The following is a 23,743-nucleotide window of genomic DNA, read 5'->3' on the forward strand; positions in this document are numbered from 1 at the left end:
ATAAGCTTATTGGGGGTTGGCATTCTAGTTAAGATGTTTACCTGATAGGTACAAAGAAAGGTATAGGGTTTGATTCTTATTTGGTTTGTGAAATTGACTAGGCATAAAATGGCCTGCAAGGGCAGATAGCCTAATACAAACTTGTGAATCTGTGGGTAAGTTTGGGGAAAGAAGTGTATGCTTCTGCAACTTTGATTTCTAGAATTCAAAACTGACAGGCTGGCATGTTGAATTTCATCCTGAATTATTGTGAAAATATGAGAAATGTCTTGGCATCAGTTTCCTCTTAGGAAAAATCTGCATTGTGTAGTTTAGTTTCTTCTAGTTCTGAAGTCACTCTCCAATGTTTGAAATGGATTTGAAGTTGTGTGTACTACTTCTAGGGCTGCTGCCACTGGTACCACTTAAGAGGTTTGCCTGGCTATTTTCTCAGAACTTCCCAGAAGATATCCGAACTGTAACTCTATTTGATACAGAGTTTAGTTTTTGACACACTGCTTCAGAGGTCATCCGAAAGTGTGAATTGAGAGGTAAGCTGATTCAGGGAATCTCTGAATTTTTTTGGCCTGCCTTTTCCCTCTAAATACTGCAAGAGACTTTCTGCTTTCTTGTCTGATTTTGGCAAAAAACAGAGTTAACAGTCTCAACAGAATACTGGTAAGCAGACAGCTTAAAAAGCAATGGCAGGGAGGTTCCAAAAAGTAAGCAAGAACACCCCCCCCCCCCAAAAAAAAAAAAAACAGGACAGTAAAGCCAGAATTACTATACGGGAGAACTTGTCTCCCTTTCCCCCACTCTGGCAGTCCCTTATATTTTCCAGAATTGTTTCAGTCAAATGGCTTCTGATTGTGATCCACTTAGTTTAAAGATGGCAATTGAAGGAAATTCTTCCTTTTCATGGGAATTCCTCCTCATTCGGCAGAGCAAACTTTTTTGTCTTTCCTCCTATCTTACAAGACATGCCATTTCATGGGTAATAGAAGATGTTCCTCCTCTTCAGTTAGGAGAAGAATTTTGCGCAAGAATGTTCTAATTCCCAAGGAAAAAACTCTTGGAAAGCAGTTCTTGATCTGTCTTTCATGAATCAGCTTGTGATGGTGGCCAAGTTCAGAATGTTTTCACTTGACAACGTGTTACCCCTTCTTCCTCATTTGAATTTTTTGGTAGTCTTAGATTTAAAGGGTACATGTAGTCACATTCATATTCATCCAGATTTCAGTTTTTTCTTAAGGCTGCATGTATTTGGATCATATTGTCAGTTTTCTTCCTTACTCTTTGGGCTGTCTAGCTCCTGTGATAGCCCACTGCAAACTATACGATACCCATATTTTCCATATAACATTTTTGCTTATCTTTGCAGTCTCTTTCAAAATGTCAGAAGAGATCTTCAGCACACGCAAGGATTTAGTAAGAGCAGTCAACGGTCTTTTATGACTCCATCTTACAGGAGTGTGTTTCTGGAGTGCCTGCTACACAGAACAATGAGTTTTTCTTCCACAGTGGAAAAAAATAGATCAATATTTAGATATGTTCCAGGGGAATAACTCAGAATTCTGGGTCTCATGGTGTCCATGATTCTCATAATACCTCTTGCAAGCCTCCATTTGAGAAAGGTGAAATGTCTAAATTCTGTCTTGTTCCAGCTCCAACACCCATTGTCTTTACAAATTCCAGTTCTGGGATTTGTGAAAAGGGAAATCAATTGGTGGAGACATCAGATTTCTCAAAATACAGGTATTCTGTTCTCCTGATTCACAAGAGCCACCTCAGACTAGCACTGAGCAGTATATTACCATAACCGAGGATGATGCCAAAGTACAGGCAAAAAATATTGATTTCAACGCCTGGCTATCTTTTCTGGTGTCATTCTAAGGGGATCCAATATTTGTTAGCTTGGAACGATATTGTCAACAAACCACATTGCTTTTCCAAGGATGGTCTGCACCTTTCCCCTCTAGGCTTTCAAATACTGGCTAAAACTTTATCCACCCCATAATACCTCTTTTAGGCAATGCCAAATGGACAAACCTACTGACATTGCAAAATCAACTCAACAGAACATCAGGGTGTTAATGCTGAATGCTAGGAGACTAAGTAAAAAACAAACTCCTCCATGCCCTCCTGACACTTGAGAATATTGATATCTTTGCAGTTACTGGGACGTGGTTTAAAGCAGCAGAGAGTACCCTGGCAGTGCCTTCCACACTTTTAGATAAGTAGCTGCACAGACAGTGGCTAAAGATGGAGGTGTCTCAGTGTGCATCATAACAAGCATACCTCTAGGGTGGTCAAAAAGGATGACATGCTGGAGTTCCTCCATATGCAGTTCACCATAGATAGAATCCCTTGCCATATCCTAGCTAGGTATAGGTTACCCTCCATGTCCCAAAAAGCCCATAAAGCATACTTGGACCTACAGGAGACATTTGCCATCCAGCCTAACACCCTACTCATGGGAGACTTTATTTACCCCTGTATAGACTGGAAATCCTACATGGCCTCAAATCTACAGGTGCAAAGATTCTTGAAATTTGTAAATGCAATTACCCTTGACCAAATAGTGAGTATGCCCACCACAGGCTCCAACATATTGGACCTTATGCTCAGAAATATGGGAGGGGGAGAACACTGCACCTCTGCACCCAATGTCTAGTTCTCCCTTGTATAGACCAACCTCAAAGCTGTCTTCTTCAAAATCAACTCCATAGCTCCATTAAAACCTGTAACAGTTATGAGCCGTTTCAAGACAAATTACTTGTTAAATGATTTGTCAAAATTCACACCTGGAGTACACACCACCCTATGCTGAATTGCTTCCAGAAACTCGGTGCAACAATGTCCGTAGCTGCATAGAGGCTATACCAAATGGAAGTAAGCCCAGAATTAGCCACAGAACCAAACCTCCCTAGTGGCACCCCAAATCAAAAAATATGTTTAACAATAAGAAAAAAATGATGACAAAAATCAACATAAAAACACTCTCATCAAAGTAAATAGGCAACTAAGAGGGCTGATTAGGTTGAGCAAAGCCAGCTTTGAGGTTAAGGTATTCCATGTGAAAGAAAACCATAAGGCCTTCTGCAGCTATGTCAGAAACCTCAAGGGCAGCACATACAACATTGTGCTGAACTGTTGGTTAATGGTGCAACATTCACTGACCCAGGAGGTAATAGCGAATCTGTTAGCGGACAAATTAAGTTGATAATTTACCCTCTTCTCAACCCCAGCCACCCCCCCCCCCAATAATACCCTCAAACATAACCCCTCCAACTGTAACTAGGGAGCACATACTGGCTGCACTTACTAAAATACAACGTATCAGGACCCCTGGAGTCTTTATTTAACTATAGTCTTAAAATAGGTTTTGTGCCAAGTAAATGAAGGACTGTGACAGTCATCGCCCTTCATAAGGGAGGGCCTTCAACAGATCCTGAAAACTGCAGATGCATTAGTCTGACTAGTCTTATTTGCAAAGCCATGACAAGAATTATGGAAATTATCAGCAAGGACTTAGGAGACCTCCAGACACTGGATCCATCCCAGTATAGCTTTGTCATGCTTACTGAATTCAGTGGACGACTTTTTGAAAAGGTCACCAAGGCAATGGATGCAGGGAAAACAGTGCATACTGCCTACTTAGTTTTAAGTAAGGTATTTGGTACAATACCCCACTCAGGCATTGTCAACAAACTTTTACAGAACTAGGTATGAACCCCTTTATAACACGCTGGAGTGCTAGCTGGCTCACTGATGGGACCCAGCAGGCTAGAATTGGTAAGGCCACCTCCACAAAGAGGCCAGTCACCAGTTTAGTCCCCCAGGGCTCGTTGCTAGGCTGTCTTCCTCTTTGGCATCTGCTGCTTTGATATCAAAGCCAATCTCGAAGGCCTCTGGCTAACAAAGCTTGCAAATGATTGCAAACTTGTAGTAGTCATTGAATCCCCCCAAGAAGAGAACACCCTTCAGGAAGGTGTGAGCACAGACAGACAGTACCAAAGCCATGGCTTAAGACTTCACACCAAGAAATGCATTACAGTACCTTTTGGAAGTCTACCATCCTGGATAACATCATTATGCTCCAGGTAAGAGCTGCCCTCTCCAAAGCAAGAAACACAGCATCAATGGGACCAGACGGTGTCCCGGGCTGCGTCCTACATGAACTCCAAGAAGAGCTAAACCCAAACCTAAAACTACTGTTCAATCTCAGCCTTACTACAGGATATGCACCCAAAAAGTGGCGTACAGCAACAGTGGTCCCTCTCCACAAAGGTGGTGCCTCAACGGATCCTGGAAACTATCGCCCCATATGGAAAGGATCATCATGGACCTTATAAATAAAGATATTGGGGACCTACAAACACTGGATCCTACCCAGTTTGGCTTTAAGGGCAGATCCTGCCTCTTAAACCTGGTCGATTTCTTTGAAACAGTCACCAAGGTCATTGACAAGGGGAAGGTGGTCCACACAGCCTACCTGGACCTCGCAAAAGCCTTCGATACAATACCCCACTCTGGCATTATAGATAAGCTCACCAGCTTAAATATAAACCCCTATGTCACTAGATGGGTTGCAAACTGGCTCAAGGACAGAACCCACATGGTTAGAATAGCTGGAGCCATGTCAGACTCCAAACCAGTTACAAGTGGCATCCCACAAGGCTCAGTCTTGGGACCTCTCTTGTTCGGTATATATTTCTCAGAGGTACAGGCCAACATGGAAGGACTGTGGCTGACCAAGTTCGCAGATGACTGCAAACTGGGCGCCATAATAGACTCTCCAGCCGACACAAGCATCCTCCAAAAGGTCGTCATAGAAACAGGCAACTGGTGCCAGAGCCATGGCCTCAAGCTAAACGCCAGAAAGTGTATAGTCATCCCCTTTGGCAAAAACAAAGTGCCCACAAATTACCACATAGGTGGAAATCCATTAAGTACAGAAGAAGTAATTAGGGACCTGGGGACCCAAGTTGATAGCAATCTCTCATTTGACAACCACGTGGCCAAAGTGGTTAGAAAAACATTTTATATAGCCCACCTAATCATGAAGGGATTCACATCTAGATCAGGGGAGGTCATCGTGCCTCTTTACTCATCCCTCATCAGGCCCATAATTGAGTACAATGCCCCTTTTGGGATGTACCTTACCAGACACCTGCAGCAACTGGAAAGACCCCAAAAGTACCTCACCAAGAGGATCAATGGGCTCAAACAGATGCCGTATGCTGCCCGATTAAAGAAACTCCAGCTCTACTCAGTGGCATACCGCCTGCTCAGAGGCGATCTGTGCCTGAAGTATAAAGCCATGTCCAACCCGGAATTAATGGACATGCTGCACCTTAGAAAGTCCAAATCCCATTGAGCTACGTGCTCGAGGGACTTAAACTTCAGCACTGAAATAAATAGGACATGCTGGAGGGACAGATTCATAACCCAGAGGCTCCCTTCACTCTGGAATAAAATCCCAGACAGGTTAGGCAGAGTCCCTCATTGACTCTCTTCAAGAGGAATCTTGATGAGTGGATGGGAGATCATAGGTTTACCCCGGGTATCACTTCTGTGTCACAGTTAGATAGAGGCACAGTATACTAACCTCGAAAAAGGGCATAGCAAAATTAATTTAAAATGGTTGGCGAAAGCCATACACACTCTGGCTAGGCTTATAAATGCCCTAGGGCAGATGGCCTAGTATGAACCTATGAACCTATTAGTAAAACACCCTTAAAAGTTGATTCTCTATTTAGGGATTTGTGAACATATAGATAGTAAACTAGCCTTCATCTAACATGTGTCCAGGTTAGTAAGAAAATCCTTCTGTGTTACTGATCTTATAAGCAAGGGCATGGCATCTAGGTCCAGTGAGGTCATCATATGACTGTACTCTGCCCTCAACTAGCCCATCATAGAGTAAAATGCCCCCTTCGGTATGTATCTGATCAGACACGCTGCAGCTGAAACGTCGACAAAGATTCCTTACAAAAAGAATACGGGGAGTAAACAAAATGTCCTAGGCTGATTGCCTCTGTTTACTTAGTATCATGCAGACTTCTGATAGGTGACTTTGCCTGGCATACAAGGTATTCCTGGACCCAGTTTTGATGAATATTTTGCACATCCGCAAAACAAATCGCCTCTGAGCTATTATATTAAAAGACCTGAATTTTGCTTGCAGTGTAAATAGGACATGTTGGAAAGGCAAAGGTCAGGACAAAGGACAGAGGCCGTTGTCTCCCTACACTTCCCTCATTAGGCCAGTCATCGAGTACAGTGGCCCATTTGGCATGCATGGCACTAGACACCTGCAACAACTGGAGAGGCGACAAAAGTACATCACGAAGAGGATTCTCGGCCTTAAACACTTGTCCTATATGGACAGACTCAAAAAACTCCAAACTATTCTCTGTCTCGTATCGCCTATTTAGAGGTGACCTCTGCTTGACTTACAAAGCCATGTCTGACCCAGCTCTGTTCGAAATGCTACATCTAAAGAAATCCCAATCCCCCCCCACACTATACACTCTCCAGAGACCTCAACCTCATTACCACAATCAACAGAACAAGCTGAAGGGACAGGTTCATAACCCAGAGACTGCCCATGCTATGGAATAGACTTCCCATGCATGTCAAGCGGAGCTCCTCATTGGCCCTTTTCAAGGAAAATCTTGATGAGTGTATGGGAAATAGAAAACTCACCCTGGAAAACCACTCCGGTGGCTCTACTCGACAGAGGCACTGGGAACTTAGATCGGTTGGCACGATGCCAGGGTAATCCTAGGGCTAGGCTTGTAAAGGCTCTAGGGCCATTAGCCAAGTACACTTATGAACCTATAAATATGTTTCTCTGAGAATTCCACTTCTCTGGAACAGGCTCCCCATTCATGTGAAGCAGAGTTCCTGCCTATCCCTTTTTAAGTGCAGCTCGGACCAGTCGATGGGTACTCAGAGGTTCATCCCTGGTCTGGCTTCTGTGTTTCTGATGGAAAGTAAATCACCCCCTGTAAATCCAATTAGTGGGTCACATTTGGGTTGCTCAGCTATGCTTTTAAGGGCTTTAGTGGTAGTTAACCTAGTCTACACTTAATGAACCTGTGGACTTACTGTAGAAGCAGGTGGTCTTTCTTATCTGCACCCCATGCATAGCTGCACAGAATACCTCTTTGAGGAAAGCCCAAATTAACTGAAATGCTGACATTTTCAAAGATCTAGAGGAGAGTTCTGGAAGTTAACACCTGTGAAGTGTTTAGATAGCACAGTCAGATGTTCTTCATCTCACATTGCTGCAGTCCTAACACTTGGGTAGTCCGCTGTCCCTCGGTCGGCCCGAATATCAGAGTATAAGGCTGACGTCGGTCAAGGCGCATTTGACTGACATCAGAACGTCAGGGTACAAATGCGCATGACCGACGTCATATCCTCAGTCTTTTTTGCCGCATGGTCCGATGCAGAAGCAGTGTTGCAAGTGCCGTTCGGCGTTCTGAAATTTTTCGAATTCGGAGTTTCAGACCGAAGTCAGAGTTTAAGTACCCCGTTGGGGAATATTTTGGTTTTTTCTTGCCTCAGTGGTTTACCGGATGTCAGAAAAAGTGAATAACTGTCTTTCTTGTGGGAAACAGATTCCGCATAGGGACTACCGTAATTTGTGTATACCTTGTTTGGGACCTGAGCACGACGTTGTTGGGTGTCGCTTTTGTGCTAGGTTTAATAAACGCACTATAAAGCGAAGGTTGGATTGTGCCAGGTTGGTCTTTGGGAAGCGGTGCAATTACAATATGCCGTCGGATGCTCCGGCTCCGGCTTCCTCAAAGAAGCGCAAGGACAAGGCAGTTAAAGCTAGGTTAGAGGAGTCGTCCGAACCGGACGCCGGTTCTTTAGAGGCGTCAGGGGAACCGGTGGTTCCGACGGAGGCCTCTCTGGAGTCCCAGGGAGAAACTTTGATTTTACAGGATGTGGCCTCCCAGGAGGCAGGTCAGGCTACAGGGGCTTCTCAGATTACTTTACTCCCCTCCCTTCCTAAGGTGTCTAGGCCCTCTCTTTCTGCCAAGGCTTCTCCTAGAGGCAGGTCTAGTTTAGCTGCTGTGGGTGTCACTCCTAGTTCTTCAGGTTCTGTGCCCAAGAAACACATGCTTAAAATGGCAGAAGATTTAATTACTTTAATTAGAGGCTCTATGCCCCCTCCTGATAAGAGGCCTAGGATGGAGCCAGTGTTGGGGGATTATGAGCAGGCTTAGGATGTGTCTGAGTCTTCGGCTGAAGACTTGCAGGAGTATTCTCATTATTCTGATTCTGATGTTGATGATTCTACTCCTTCTGCTTCTCCTCCTGAGGATTTTTCTTTTCAGAGACCCTTCACTCCATGAGAGAGCACTTTAAATGGGAAAGTTAGCACTTCTCTGGCTCCAGGAAAAGGCTTAGGGAATTTTGTTTTACCCCAGCATAGGCCTTTGGCTATACCTCCTGTTTTGACTGTGGTGGAAGATGTGTTTGCGGAGGCTTCTCTTAATCCTGATTCTTTGCCTCCTGCTCCTGTTAAACCAGATAGGTATTACAGGGTGCCTGAAGCTCACAAGTATCTTTTTAAGAGTCCTAGGGCAGACCCAGAAACTGTTAGCCAGGGGCCTAAGGGTGTTAAGGCTTCTGTTGTCAAGAATCCGGTTCCTGCAGATAAAGAGGCCAGGGCCTTGGATAGATGGGGAAAGAAAGTTTATACTTCTTCCACCCTAGCCATGAGAGCTTTGAATTGCCAGTTTCACATGTTAAAATATCAAAATTATCTGCTATCACAGTTGAAATCTAAGGTTGATGCTCTGGCGGAAGGTATTGATTGTAAAGAGTTACAAGATTTAGTGCATGTTTCTGAACAGGTGGGTAAGCATTCTTTGCAATGTGGTTTTGATGCTGTACAGGCCTCCTCTAGGGTGGCTGCCACTGGGTCAGTTCTTCGCAGGCATGCCTGGCTGAGGGATCAAAATTTATCTGACCATGTTAAAACTAGGATTTTGGATGCCCCTTTGCAATCTGATGTCTTGTTTGGTTCTCCTGTTGAGGCAGTTTTAAAGAAAATGGAAGACAAGGCTAAGTCTATGCAGACTGTTAAAGATTTTTTGCAGGTTCAGCCTCCAAAGTTTAGTAGAAATTGGCCTACTAAGGGGTGGACGTATCCTTCTTATGATTCCCGGTCTAGGGGTAGATCTAGACGTGGCAGGGGCAGAGGTCAGGGCTCTTTCAGGCCTAGAACTGGGGTTCTCCTGCACAGTCTTCGGGTGAGGGCAGGGGTCAGTCCTTTCGTAAACAGACCCAATGACCTACCTTTTCAGCTGCCAGAACCTTCTCGCCTGGCAGCACCTTTGGGAGGAAGGTTGGCACTTTTCAAAGAAAATTGGAGTTTGATTACCCAAGACAGATGGGTGTTGGATATCATACATCACGGGTACAGGTTTTATTTCCATACCTTGCCTCCTTTCAAAGGCATGCCAGACATTCCTCCTCAACAAAGAATAGAGGCTCACAAGCAAATTTCTCTGTTACTCCAAATAGGGGCCATACAGCCGGTTCCTATGCCAGAAAGAGGCCTAGGATTTTATTCTCGCCTGTTCCTTGTACCAAAAAGGGAACACGTGGAGACCAATTTTGGATTTATCTATCCTCAACACTTATCTGGACATTCCCAAGTTCAAAATGTTGACGTTACAACAACTTTTACCTCTGCTGGGCAAGGATCACTGGATGGTAACTTTGGATCTCAAGGAGGCTTACCTTCATGTTCCTATCAGACTAAGTTGCAGGAAATATCTGCGTTTCGGACTGGGACTTCTCACTATCAGTTCTCTGCATTGCCCTTTGGCTTATCTACTGCCAGAGTATTTACAAAAGTTCTGGCTCCAGTGATAGCTTTCTTCAGGCTAAAAGGAATACAAATCTATCCTTATTTGGACGATTGCCTGATTCTGGCTCAAGGAAAGGACGAGCTTCTTCGTTATTTGGAATATGTGATAGCAGTGCTAAGATGCCTGGGGTATTCTGTGAACGAAATAAAGTCCAGTCTAGTACCCTCTCAAGACATGTGCTTTCTGGGTGTAAGACTGAATACAGCATCCCAGATGGCCTTTCTAACCCCGGACAAACAAAAGAATCTTTCCCTTTACTTCCATCATCTTTCTCTTCAGTCCGGGCTGACTGCAAGGACAGTCCTTCAAGCCTTAGGGTTCATGGCATCTTGTATTCTGGTGCTTCCCAATGCCAAACTGCATATGAGGAAGTTGCAATGGTATCTCAAAAATGTATGGACTCAGCACTGCCAGGATCTGGACACTGTCATTCAAATAATACCTTGCATTCAAAAGGAATTTTTGTGGTGGGCTCCGGAATGTCACCTAAACAAGGGACTCTCTGTGACCCGGCCAGAGGCGAGTCAGATTCTAACAACAGATGCCTCAGACAAAGCTTGGGGAGCTCATCTAAACGGAAAGTGGATACAAGACAAGTGGCCTGTCAGACTACTGCATCTACATATCAATCTGAAGGAGATGTTAGCAGTCCAGTTTGCATTAATAGCTTTCAAGGATTTACTTCTTCCAGGGCAGGTGTTGATTCTAACAGACAACACAACTGTCATGTGGTACATCAACAAGCAAGGGGGAACACATTCTTATCCTCTATGCAGGCAAGCAATGATTTTGTGGGAGACTGCTCTCAGTTTACAACTAAGTCTTCAGGCAAGGTTTCTGCCAGGAGCACAGAACTCCTTAGCAGATGTGTTAAGCAGACAAATTATGGATCCCCACGAGTGGAAACTGGATCTTCATGTATTTCAGAAATTGACAGTGTCCTGGGGAACTCCAGACATAGATCTGTTCGCTTCTCCACTAAACCACTAGCTGCCAAAGTTTTGCACGAAGAGGTTTCATCCCACAGCTTGGAAAGTGGATGCTCTTTCTTTCAGTTGGACAAATCTTCATGTGTATGCCTTTCCACCTCTGCCTCTCCTCCCAAAGGTACTTCTGAAGGTCAGACAGGACAAGCCAAGGATGATTTTGATAGCTCCAGATTGGCCTCGACAGCACTGGTACCCATTACTGAGAAGTCTAGTACGGAAGCCTCCATGGCCTTTGCCTTTGATTCCACATCTGCTGTCTCAGGAGGACAGCCATCTGCTCAATGTCAAGCTTCACTCTCTTCACCTAACAGCCTGGCATATTCTGTTTTAAACCATAGAGGGTCTCAACTTCCACAACAAGTTTTGAATGTGATTTTGGAAGCTAGAAGGCCTAGTACAAGGAAAAGCTAGAAGGCCTAGTACAAGGAAAGTGTACGCAGATAAATGGAAGAGATTTTTGTTTTGGAGTGCAGCTAAGGATTTGGATGTTTCTGAGCCTGATTTAAGTGTGGCTCTTCAATATCTTACTGAGTTATTGGACAAAGGTTTGTCTTTCTCTTCTATTAAGATTCATGCTGCAGCAATTTCAGCTCACCATGACTGTGACCCACCATTGTTTTCTCATCCTTTGTTCAAGCAATTTCTTAGAGGGGCAAAGAATATAAGACCCCCACGAAGAGCTCCTACTCCTGCTTGGGATCTCAATTTTGTGTTGGAGAAACTCACTCTACAACCTTTTGAGCCTGCAGCTACTGCCGAGTTGAAATATTTGTCATGGAAGACTGCTTTTTTGTTAGCCATTACCTCTGCAAGAAGGGTTTCTGAATTGCAGGCCCTTATGGCAGTTGAGCCTTTCTTAATTTTTCATAAGGACAGGGTATCTTTACGTACTAATCCTTCCTTTATGCCTAAAGTGGTTTCTAGTGTGGCTTTAAACCAAACTATTCATTTGCCTACTTTTATGCAAATCCCCAAAATAAAGGGGAAAAGATTTTGCACACTTTAGATGTACACAGGCAGTTGCGATATTATTTGGACAGAACTAAAGGGTTCAGACAATCTCAGCAGTTATTAGTTTCTTTTGCTTTGTGCTCTCAGGGCAAGCCCGTGTCAAAACAAACTATTTCTAAGTGGATTGGATTTTGCATTGCTTTCTGTTATTCCCATCATGGCAAAGAGATTCCAGCTGGGATTAGGCCTCATTCCACTAGGGCTACTGCCACTTCAACAGCTTTTTGAGGGGTGGCAACTAAGGATATTTTGGAGGCAGCCACTTGGAGTTCAGTGCATACCTTTTCTAGGCATTACCACCTTCCACTGTACTCTAAATCCAGGGCTGGTTTTGCCACTGCTGTGTTGCAGGGCATTTTGGCAGCTCCTGCTTCTATATGATTTGGCCATCCTCCCTTACCTCTGCTTTGGGATTCTACCCAAGTGTTAGGACTGCAGCAATGTGAGATGAAGAACATAGTACAGTTTTGTACCTACCATAAATGTAGATGTTCAAGATCCACATTGCTGCAGTCCAATTACCCTCCCTCCTTCCCTCTGTAGTGTGAGGTGGTTGTGTGGGTTGAGTTATCCATCTGAGGTATATTGTGCATATTGTATATATGTTGTATATATTGTACATATTTTTGGTATTAGGCTGGTTGGTTGTTTAGTTGTTGTCTTTGGGTTTGGACCTTTCTTTTTAGGGTCTTCTGACATCTGGGGCAAGAAAAGACTGAGGATATGACGTCGGTCATGCGCATTTGTACCCTGACGTTCTGATGTCAGTCAAATGCGCCTTGACCGACGTCAGCCTTATACTCTGATATTCGGGCCGACCGAGGGACAGCGGACTACCCAAGTGTTAGGACTGCAGCAATGTGGATCTTCGAACATCTACATTTATGGTAGGTACAAAACTGTACTTTTTAGGCTTCCCCCTTCTGCATTAGGGAAAGACCGTGACTGTCAACCCCCGGGCTTTATTTCCTGATTTGATCCAAATACCTTTTTTTTTTTTTTTTTTGCCACTTCTTCCCTCCTTCATTGTTATTGTCCATGCCTGGTCTACCAGCTAACTCCTTTTCCCCCTCTTTGGACTATACTGATGCCAATCATTGATCCTTAGACATCCTGGGGGCTCTGTGTGTCTTTGCATCCATCCGGGAGTGGAGAGGTATTTACTGTATGAAAACTACCCATCCCCCCATAGTAGTGTGCTTCACTGTATGGGTTGCAATGTGAGAACGCTTCATATCACCTCACCTCTGCAGCAGCTCAGCCAACCTCACTTCTCACTTTACAGACCACGCCTCCTCTAGCGACGTCCTCTGCCTCCACCAAGGATTGTTGCAAAGAGACACTCTGATGCCACTCTCCCTGTGGGATAGGTATGTCCATCCCTCCCTGCTGCTTTGTCAGTCACCTGAGCTGTTAATCAAACCCGGTCACTCAGGTTATAGTCGGGGCTTTATCCTTCTATGCCAGTAAAGTGGCTAACTTGATTGATCTAAATTCAAATTGCTTTCTTTCTAAAAAGCCCCAGGCTAGACAAGTAATACATTAATTAGCAGAAAGCAGCTGGCTGCTACTGAGCGTGTAAATGTGTGTCAGAAAACAGTTTCCCTGTTAAAAGGTTTGGTTCATATCCACAGGGGGCATTTACTTGTTCTGCACAGCATGACTCCTTTCACATTTTGCTGCATCTGTACTGGAAGAAGCAACTGCAGGTTTTGTACAAGTGTGTTTTACATTTTGCATCTATGCTGCAGCTTCAGTACAAAAAAAAATGATCTACAGTATGTATGATCTTATACAGCTTTTCACAATAATAGCAACCTATCTTAGATGCACACATGGACTCGCTGACAGCATCCACACTTATGGACAGTTTGGAGGATTGCTGCTTCACTTGTGTCATAACTTTCTGTTGTCTTAGGATACTGGAGTACCCTTTGAAAACTCTTGTGGAAACTGGGAGGATATACAGGTGCTCACAGAAGGCATCCCAGTGGTGAACTGTAAGTGAACCAAGCACTGAGAGGCAGCATTACTAACTCTCCCAATTTATAAATATGACATTTTTCAGTCATATATCAGTTTTACAGTTCCCTAAAAATAAACTTTCCCTTCACATTGTTGCAGTAAAATGCTAGACTGTTGGCAGTCCTGACGAACTCATTTAGTTGGTTCTTCCCATTTTCCTTTTGCCATGGTTTACTTCCGGATAATGCCATTGAGTATTAGTTTAGCTTCATCATTGACTTGGCTTTTTTTTTTGTTAGCAGTAATATTAAGAAATAGATTTTGAAAATGTTTCGACATTGAGTTGAGTGAACATTGTATCTGATGTTGTAAATCTTTGTTTATTCATTACCATTAGAACCTTGGTTCCGTCCTCGGAATCGATAAGCTCACGCCAGCCAAAAACTCTCAGCCAAGACCTACCCATAATGCCCCTCTCCTAGTTACTCCAGATCTCGTTTGCCACGTTCCTAGTCAAAGTCTCTCTCAAAGCTAAGTAGAAAATTGTTAATTTTTAAGACAGTTTCTCTTCAAAATTATTTAATTTTTAGTCAAGTTAGCCTTTTTCTCACCGTCTCCTATAACCAAAGCGTATTTCCTACCCTTTTCCTTGGTAATTTAATTTTTTGCCTTTATTAGTACTGTCCCTCTCTCCTGTCTTTGACAGGCCTTTCCTTTTTACTAGTGGTATATATTTTTTTTAAAATAACATCATTGATATTTTCTCCCTTAATTTTTCTATAGGATAGCCTTGTTGCCTTACTATGTCAGACAAAGCTAAATTGAGATTTAAACAGTGTGACAAGTGTGGACGTAAGATGCCTAACTTGGATACACATAATAATAGGGTCATAGATCGGGTCATAGATTAGTACTAGGTTAACTGCCCTTATGGACCATTTTAAGCCTAGCCAATTATCCCATGTGAGAATCAAACCTTGCACCATATGTCTGTAAGGCAACCACCTTAACCATTATGCCAACCTCCCACCCCCTTATGCCAACCTCCCACATGTTCGTTGTGTCTACTGTTTGGGCGTGGATCATATTTAAAGCTGACTTTGACAGTTGTGCTAGTTTTAGTAATTGTACACTAGCAGAAGGTAAAAATAAACTTATCTTAAAAGGATTACTCAAGACAACTTTTTCAGAGGCTCTGTCGGGGTCTGAGGTCTCACCCCCTCCAAAGACCAAAAAACATAAGGGAAAACGGATTACTCAAGACACCTTTTTCAGAGGCTCTGTCTGGGTCGGAGGTCTTACCCCCTCCAAAGACCAAAAATATAAGGAAAAACTGATTACTCAAGACATTTTTTTCAGAGGCTCTATCTGGGTCTGAGGTCTCACCCCCTTCAAAGACCAAAAAAACATAAGGAAAAACTGATTACTCAAGACAGTTTTTTTTGGAGGCTCTATCTGGGTCGGGGGTCTCACCCCCCCCCCCCCCAAAAAAAAAAAAAAAAACATAAGGACAAACGGAGTCACTCTGTTTCTGCATCTCCGTCAGTTACGGAACTGAGTCGGTTCTGTGCTTCGCCGGCACCCTTGGCACAGACCTCTTGTGTCTTCTCCCTCGGTGCCGTCCATGATATTCACCCCTATTTTGGTTCTGACCTTGACACTACTAACTTCTGTGCCGTCCACATCCACTGCGATGACTCTACCTGCTTCAGCACCATCCCCAGTCACGGTGCAGACAACGTCTTCGGCTTCATCTGCTCCAAAATACGAATACCTGCCAAGGACAAGATACTTCCACTCTGGTGCATACTGTCTCTGCTCTGACAGCAGTGTTTTCCCTTTCGGCACCATCCACCCTTGCTGCATCGGCTCCGGTAGAATTGATGCTCTCCCGAAGCAGTGCTTGGACCATCCGTACCTTGATACCTAGCCCGGCGCCTATTTTCTCGCTGGCGCTGTCCTATGTTCATGGCTCAGATGGCTTCCAGTTCTCTCAGATCTCCTCACCTAGAGGTGTGACCCCGGTTCCAAGGTTGTCCCTCCCAGTTCCGGAGTCCCATCCCTCCTCAGGTGGGCCTGCTGTACAGGTAGCGGACTCGCAGTCAGCACCAGTGACATTAGTATCAGAACCCTCCCTAGCATGCACCTCTTCCCACCCTCCTTCTCCCTGCCTGGACTCCTGGTGGACTTCAGGAACTCCTGGTTAGGGTATTTGCTCAGACAGAGCCTCCTACTATTTTTTTCTGTTATTACATCTGTTATCTAAGGGCGTGCAAACTTGATCTGAAGTAACTAGGAGAGGGGCATTACGGGTAGGTCTTAGCAGAGAGATGTTATGTGATCCTATCTCGACTACATTCTGTACTGATGGGCTCGGAGCCGATCCTCGGCTCCGATTCAGCACGCTATGCTATAGAGCGAAGCCTCTTATTGGCTGAGCTATTTTCTATCCCAGGATGCACCACCACTAATCCCCCAGATCTCGTTTGCCGCTTACAAGCTAGGACGTGGTCTCGAACTTGGCTGAGCTAAGTGCTGTTTTTTCTTAAGTTTTCCTGTCAGGAAATTCTTTATTCTTTACCCAAAAGCTGTTTTAACAGCTATCATTGTGTATCAGTGTGTTTTTGGATATTTTCTGTGGTGAATTTGTGTGATTGAACAGGGAAAGGTTTCCGTTTAAGTTAGAGGGGCCTTCCCCTATCCTTTAGTGAGTCTTCTTATTTTTAGAGAGGTCAAGTACCTGCTTAAGTTAGAGGGTTCTTGGCCCTCCTTTTTGGTGTTCTTTGTGGTTGTTCTTGTACTCGTACTTGTTAATTTTGGCCTTTCGTTTTATAAAAAAAAAAAAAAAAAGGTTTTATTGTTAAAATCTTTACTCAGTGACATACATAGTGTTTTTTTCTTCTGATATAGTGAGTGGTTTACAGGCATTATGTCCAAAGAGCATACACCCTCAGGATTTAAGAAGTGCACAAGATGCAACTATAAAATGTCCATCACCAATGATCACTCCTTATGCGTGTACTGTTTAAGCGCCAAACACCTACAGGAGTCTTGCAGCGTGTGTCACGCTTTTTCCTCTAGAGTCCTCCAAGAGAGGAAGAATAAATTGATCTTGAAAGGGCTGATTAAACCCTCCTTCGAGGAGGCCTTATCTTCCTCTTCCTCTCCAGCCAAGAAAAAGAAATTGTTGGCTCCGACCAGTCCATCGGAACCGACCAGTAAGAAATCTAGGCAGGCTTCTCCATCGGCTCCATGGACTTCGGAGCCGAGGGCGGAACGGTCTGCCTCGATGCCTCCAGTCTCGACTCCTCTGGCTCCACTGATTTTGGAGCCGATGAGGGTTGCCGGCTCAAACTCTTCCCCTTCGGCGCCGAAGCCCTCCTCGGCACCGAGGGAAATTGTTTTGGAATCTCCCTCTGCACCGATACTGGTCGAGTCTATTCGGAGCCGGTCCCACAGTCCTTCGGAGCCAATGGAGAAGTCGGTTCGGACCCGGTCGGTCTCCTCCCGATCTTCCAAGATGTCGGATTCGGACATCGACAGGGTGCTCCTAAGACTTTCATTCTCCTGTATTCCAGAAATTAGTTTCGGCTCCAGCCCATTCGGCTTCGGAGCCGATGGCCCACCCTGTAGTTCAGGTTCCTTCTCCAACAGCCTTGGCACCGTTGGAGCCGGTACTGGTGGAGCCGATGGAGGTTTTCGGGTCGGTCCCGACCCTTACTCCAACCCCGGCTCTCGAGTCGGAGTTCGGTACACGGACCTCCTCCGTCGGCCCTGCGGGATGCTTCGGGACTGATGTTTTCGGTTCCGAGCCTTCCTCTCGGTGTGTCAGCTGCAGGGGTACCGTCTACTGTTGTGGCCACGGGGGTTGTACCTTCTCAGGACTCTGGTGGTCCGGCCTTCAGGGCCATGAGGAGTGCTTTGGCCAAATCTTCTTTGGCTACCTCCACGGTCTCACCAGCACCTTCCCTACACACGGAGACTGGGTCTTTGGTAGTCCCCCTGTCCCTAGACAGCAGAGCCCCGGGGCCTGAGGTCACCCCCAGTGGGGTTCCCCCCCCTCCTGGAGGTCCCTCTGAAGCTTCTTCAGAGGAACCCCCAAGGAAAAGACTGTGCAAGAGGAAGCACGTCGACTCCCCCGATGAGTCTTTCACGTTGGACACCGATCTTGATGATGCGGAGGGGTCCCCTAAGTCGTCCTCAGATGATGTCTCCTTTACAGACATCTTGGAAGCCCTCAAACAACGAGGCGGCTGGCATTCCAAACCCCCTTCCGCTGATGAGTCGGTGTTCCTCAAGGCCTTCGGGGCTCAGCCCTCCGCCTCCTGGGTGTCTCCGCCCTTCAACAAGCTCCTAGATTTGATCTGTCGAAGGGCGTGGGAACATCCAGACTCTGTGGAACCGGTGCCTGCTCGCCCAAATAAGTTCTTATCAGCACTCCAGAGAAGGAGTTTTTGACCAAAGGTGTGGCTGTAGATGCCTTGGTGGTGGCATCTGCTACCCAACAAGATGTAGCAGAGGCTTCGACGTCCGTCCATCCTCCTAATAAGGAGTCTAGGAGCATGGATCGGTACGGGAAGCGCACCCTCAGTTCAGCGGCCTTTACCTTAAGGTCCCTGAACTATTTAACGCACTTCACTAGATTTCAGAGGGATCTGATCAAGGAGCTTTCAGATACCCTCTTGGGTAACCTACCTGAGCAGCTGGCCCAGACGGTTGGCTCTCAGTTGGCTACGCTGTCATTGATATCAAACTCGTCCATGAGGCTCATTTCATATGCAGCCGAGGGGGCGAGTAGAGCGGCGGGTATGGGTGTTGCTGTACGGAGGCAAGCCTGGCTCCGCCTGTGTCATGTTGCGGAAGCTTTTAAGTCTTCCTTTGCCGATGCTCCCTTTGATGGGTCCTCTTTGTTTGGACCCAAGGTAAAGGACACATTGACCCGCTGCGAGCAGGAAGGTAAGACTTTGACTGCCGTAGGGGCACAATTTTCCACTCCCTTTCGACCTTATCCCAAGGCTGAAAGAGGAGGGAAAATGTGGTTCCGTAAATCCCAGAAGTCTTATCCCTCGTAGCAGGATGATCCCCCTTCTAGAGGCAGAGGAGGGGGAAATTTTTCTGGAAGACGCCGTCCCAGAGGCGGCAGAGGCCGCCCGCAACACTGGAGACTGCGAGTCCTTTCGTGGCTCTTCCGCCTTCCACAATCCCTGAAGGATTGCCCGACTGTGCAGCTCCGGAGCCAGTCGAGGGTCGTTTTTCGAGGCACCTAAAAGCCTGGGGGGGTATCACTCAGGACCGATGGGTGCTTCGAATCATCGCCGGAGGTTACGCCATCCCCTTTTCTCACTCCCCACCGCCGTCCAAGAAAATCCCGGACCCGCCACCCAGTCAATGGGAAATCGCAGCCTTAGAAGTCTCAAAGCTGCTTCAAAAAGGAGTCATCCAACCGGTCCCCGCAGACCAGAACGGATTAGGGACTTACTCAAGATTCTTTTGGGTGCCAAAAAAGACCGGGGACTTGAGGCCCATTTTGGATTTCAGCATCCTAAATCGATCAGTCAAAAAGTCCAAGTTCCGAATGGTCACCTTACAATCCATTCTCCCACTGCTGGAAAAAGGTGTTTGGATGTGCTCCATAGATCTCAAGGACGCCTATTACCACATCCTGGTAGATCAGGCGTCCAGGAGACATTTGCGCTTCAGCCTGGGAGACGGTCATTTTCAGTTCTGCGTACTGCCCTTTGGTCTCACCACAGCCCCCAAGGTGTTCACCAAATGTTTGGCGGTCGTGACTGCTCACCTGAGGAGTCTAGGATTCCAGGTGTTTCCGTATCTGGACGACTGGCTCCTAACTGCCACCTCCAGGCGTCTACTATTGCAGAACCTACAAGCCACGATATCACTAGGTACTTCCCTTGGAATCACCTTCAATTGGCCAAAGTCTGTGTTGCTGCCATCTCAGCGCATAAGGTTCATCGGAGTAGAGATAGACTCAAACCGAATGCGGGTCTATCTTCTTACAGAAAGGATACAAACTATACAGGCTCAAGTCCGAGCCTTGATTCTCAGATCCAAAGCTCCAGCCAGGATGGTCCTGCAGCTATTGGGCTCTATGTCGGCCACTGTTCTTCTAGTCCCCTTAGCAACATTGCATATGAGAATTCTCCAGTGGCTCCTTTCGACACAGTGGTCCTTTCAGGATCTCCCTCTCAGTCACCTCATACGGATCACGGAAACCTGCAAATGGGACCTTCGCTGGTGGCTGGTGCCCTCCAATCTGGATCAGGGACGACCCTTTGTTCCACCTCCTCCTATGACCACATTGACAACGGACGCCTCCCAGATGGGGTGGGGGGGGGGGGCATTCCCTGGGCAGGTCAGTCCAAGGCAAAAGGCATTCAGAAGAGAGTCTCCTTCATATCAACATTTTAGAAATGAGGGAGGTGCTTCTGTCTCTACAAGCCCTCCACGATTACCTCCCTCAAGGCGTAATTGCCGTTCACTCCGACAACATGTCAGTAGTCTGGTATCTGAACAAGCAGGGAGGGACCAGATCCTACCCTCTTTGCAGAGAGGCCATGAGAGTTTGGGAATGGGCAGTGGCGACCAGACGTTTTCTGGTAGCAACTCATATCCCTGGCAAATCCAACGTGATAGCCGACAGACTAAACAGAACTATCCTCTCTCCTCACGAGTGGTCTCTGAACAATGCAGTGACAACTCAGATCTTCAGCAGATGGGGAACTCCTTGTTGTGACCTTTTCGCAACCCCACTGAACGCGAAGTGCAGAAAGTTCTTCTCTCAGTCCAGCTCCGGGGGAGAGTCCTATGGACGCATTAGCCCATCCTTGGCCCACCGGCTTGCTATACGCTTTCCCTCCAGTTCCCCTCCTTCCCAGAGTGATCCAAAAGGCGTCTCACTTGGGGAGCAAAATGATTTTAGTTGCCCCTTACTGGCCTCGTCAGGTATGGTTCCCCTATCTTTGGAAATATGCTCTGGACGGTCCGTGGTTCCTGGATCAGATCCCAGACCTATTAATTCATCAGTCGGGACAACTCCATCAGTCCCTTCACACTTTGAAGTTAACAGCTTGGCTCCTCCTCTTCCGACTATAGTCAGGAATCATACCTTAGACCCGGAAGTCATACATATCTTATCCTCGGCCCACAAGTCTGCCACTATGAAATTGTATACTAGCAAATGGAAGAGATTTGCTATTTGGGCTCAACTCCGGGGTCTGGATCCCATCACTGCTCTGGTATCGGAAGTCCTGAAATTCTGACTTCCCTATTCAATCAAGGTTCTTCAGTCTCTACCATCAAGGTCCAATTGGCAGCTATTTCCAATTTCCATGAATCTATAAACCCACCTTTAATGAGCATCAGATTGTGTAAAACCTTCATGAAAGGTGCTGTGCTTTTACGACCTCCGATTTCTCATCCTGCTCCTCCGTGGGATCTCGATGTGGTGTTACGTGCCTTAACCTCCTCCCCCTTCGAACCGGCAGCAACATGTGATTTGAAATTTCTTTCTTGGAAAACTGCCTTTCTGGTCGCGATTACTTCTGCCAGAAGAGTTTCAGAGCTTCAAGCTCTATCTGTAAAACCACCGTACCTAGTTTTTCACAAAGATAGTGTATCCCTCAGGACTGATCCATCTTTTCTCCCTAAAGTTTGTTCCAGTTTTTGCCTGCAACAGTCATTAGAACTTCCAGTTTTCTTTCCAAAGTACTCAAACAAAGCGGAATACATCTTCCACACATTGGATGTTCATAGGCAATTGCGTTTTTATTTAGACAGGACCCAACAAACACGAAAACAGATCAATTGCTTGTGTCCTTTTCGGATAATAGATTGGGCAAAGCCGTCACAAAGGTCACTATTGCCAAATGGATCAGGGACTGTATTAGTCAGGCTTATTCCTCTTCTAATAAAGAGCTTACAACCTCTATCAAAGCTCACTCTAGAGCTATGGCTACTTCAATAGCATTCCATTCTAAGCTTGCCATTAGTGACATTTGTGCTGCGGCTACGTGGTCTTCCCCGCACACTTTCATTTCCCACTACAAATTGGTTGTGGCATCTTGGAGGCGAGCTTCATTTGGTTCCACAGTGCTCAGGAGTGTTTTCCAGTGAGCCACCCAGGAATTAGGTGCTAGGAACGCTGTCCCATCAGTACAGAATGTAGGCGAGATAGGATCACATAACATCTTTTAGTTATGTACTTACCATAACTTTAGATGTTTGGGATCCATCTCGCCTACATTCCTAATAACCCACCCTCCTTCCCCCTGCCTTGGAGATCGGAAGAGATCGGACGGTCCGAATTCTGTTGTTTCATTTTGAAACATCTGGCAATGTTATATAAACAGTTATGTGTGTGTGTGCATGAATGCGGACAAACAAGATCTGGGGGATTAGTGGTGGTGCATCCTGGGATAGAAAATAGCTCGGCCCATAAGAGGCTTCGCTCTATAGCATAGCGTGCCGAGTCGGAGCCGAGGATCGGCTCCAAGCCCATCAGTACAGAATGTAGGCGAGATGGATCCCAAACATCTAAAGTTATGGTAAGTACATAACTAGAAGTTTTTGGCTGGCGCAAGCTTGGAAACGGCCATATCGGTTATGAGGACAGAACCGAGGTCCTAATGGTAATGAATGAGCAAAGATCTACAACACGGCTGGAACGTTATGGTAAGACACAACTTCTTTTTTTCAGCTTGTGCTTGTTATGCTGGTTTATTGCACTGTGGATGGCTCTTTAAAGCACTGGAGAGAAGGATATGTTGGACTTCGTTGTTTGTTTTGAGAATTTATCTTGCTCTGAAACATCTTTTTTTTGTCTTGAAGTGGTCTTACAGTCAGCAATTTATTCTTTTATGGTTGACTATAGGTTATGACCCAAGTATCACTAACTTATTTTTGTCTTGTTACAGGGGAATGATGGGTATAGTGCTCACTGCTTTAATTATTGGATGGTGCAGCTTTTCAGCTTCCAAGATATTCATGTCCGCTCTGGCTATGGAAGGACAGCAGCTGCTAGTAGCATACCCATGTGCATTGTTATATGGAGTTTTTGCCCTTATTTCTGTGTTCTGAACTAAACAGTCTGTAAACTTCGTTAAGAACTGTCAACAGAAATAAGAACTCCGGAAGAGGGAAACAGGACCAAGATTAAGTTATACCAGCAATGTTATGCAAGTCTGTTTATGATCATCTGGGGAGCAATGTAAATGGACACGTGTCTAGTGTATGTGCTTTTTTATGTATTTTAATGTAATCTGGTTTCATGTTGTCTTTAATAAATGCAAATCTGTTATCCTTATGCTATATTATTTCCAGTTTAGTTGGAAAAGGTAAACCAAGCCCAAAACTCTTTTTCAGGTAATACTGATGTGTTAGTTAAATCTTTTATGAATATGCTGTAAAGAAACTGTGCAGTACAGTATATAAAAGGCTGTCCAAAAATGTGATTGTGATGATAGAAACTAGAGCAAGAAAGGGTTTGTGCTTATGTTACTTAACATGGTAAAAATCTCCTTGGGTAGATGCTACTGTAACCCCTAGGAAGGGAAAACTATGCCTACCAAAAAAAAAACACAAAAAAAGAAAATATAAAACCCGCTATTTGCAAGTAGTGGAGGTATAGTAAGAAAATGAAAAAAGTGAAGACTAGCGATCTCATAGAAGGGTTCACTGAGGGATAATGCTTTTAGTCAAGGGATTTGCTAAATATGGGAAAAGATGAGAGAGAGAAGTCTGGTGGCCAGGTGGTCATTTTGGAATTAAGATAATGTATGTGCAGTGGCAGCATGCAAAAGGAGGAAGAGAAAACATTGCATTTACTGTATTTTCTAAAAACATTCTCTGAAAGGTATCTGACCTTGATTTAAAAGTGGG

At 45.3% G+C, this 23,743-nt stretch overlaps 1 protein-coding gene across 3 annotated transcripts in view; it reads left to right on the forward strand.

Annotated features, from left to right (window-relative positions):
* Nucleotides 1-23,162, forward strand: part of YIPF5 (Yip1 domain family member 5) — a 315,397-nt gene extending 292,235 nt beyond the window's left edge. For all 3 annotated transcript variants that reach the window (XM_044069146.1, XM_044069147.1, XM_044069148.1), the window contains exon 6: nucleotides 22,780-23,162. In XM_044069146.1, the coding sequence (XP_043925081.1) occupies nucleotides 22,780-22,942 (163 nt within the window). In that variant the 3' untranslated portion in view covers nucleotides 22,943-23,162. The remainder of the gene's footprint in view (nucleotides 1-22,779) is intronic.
* The last annotated feature ends 581 nt before the right edge of the window (nucleotides 23,163-23,743 follow it).

This window comes from Protopterus annectens, chromosome 4.part0 (genome assembly GCF_019279795.1).
Source record: "Protopterus annectens isolate FY-2018-M chromosome 4.part0, PAN1.0, whole genome shotgun sequence".
In the NCBI taxonomy this organism is placed as follows: Eukaryota; Metazoa; Chordata; order Ceratodontiformes; family Protopteridae; genus Protopterus; species Protopterus annectens.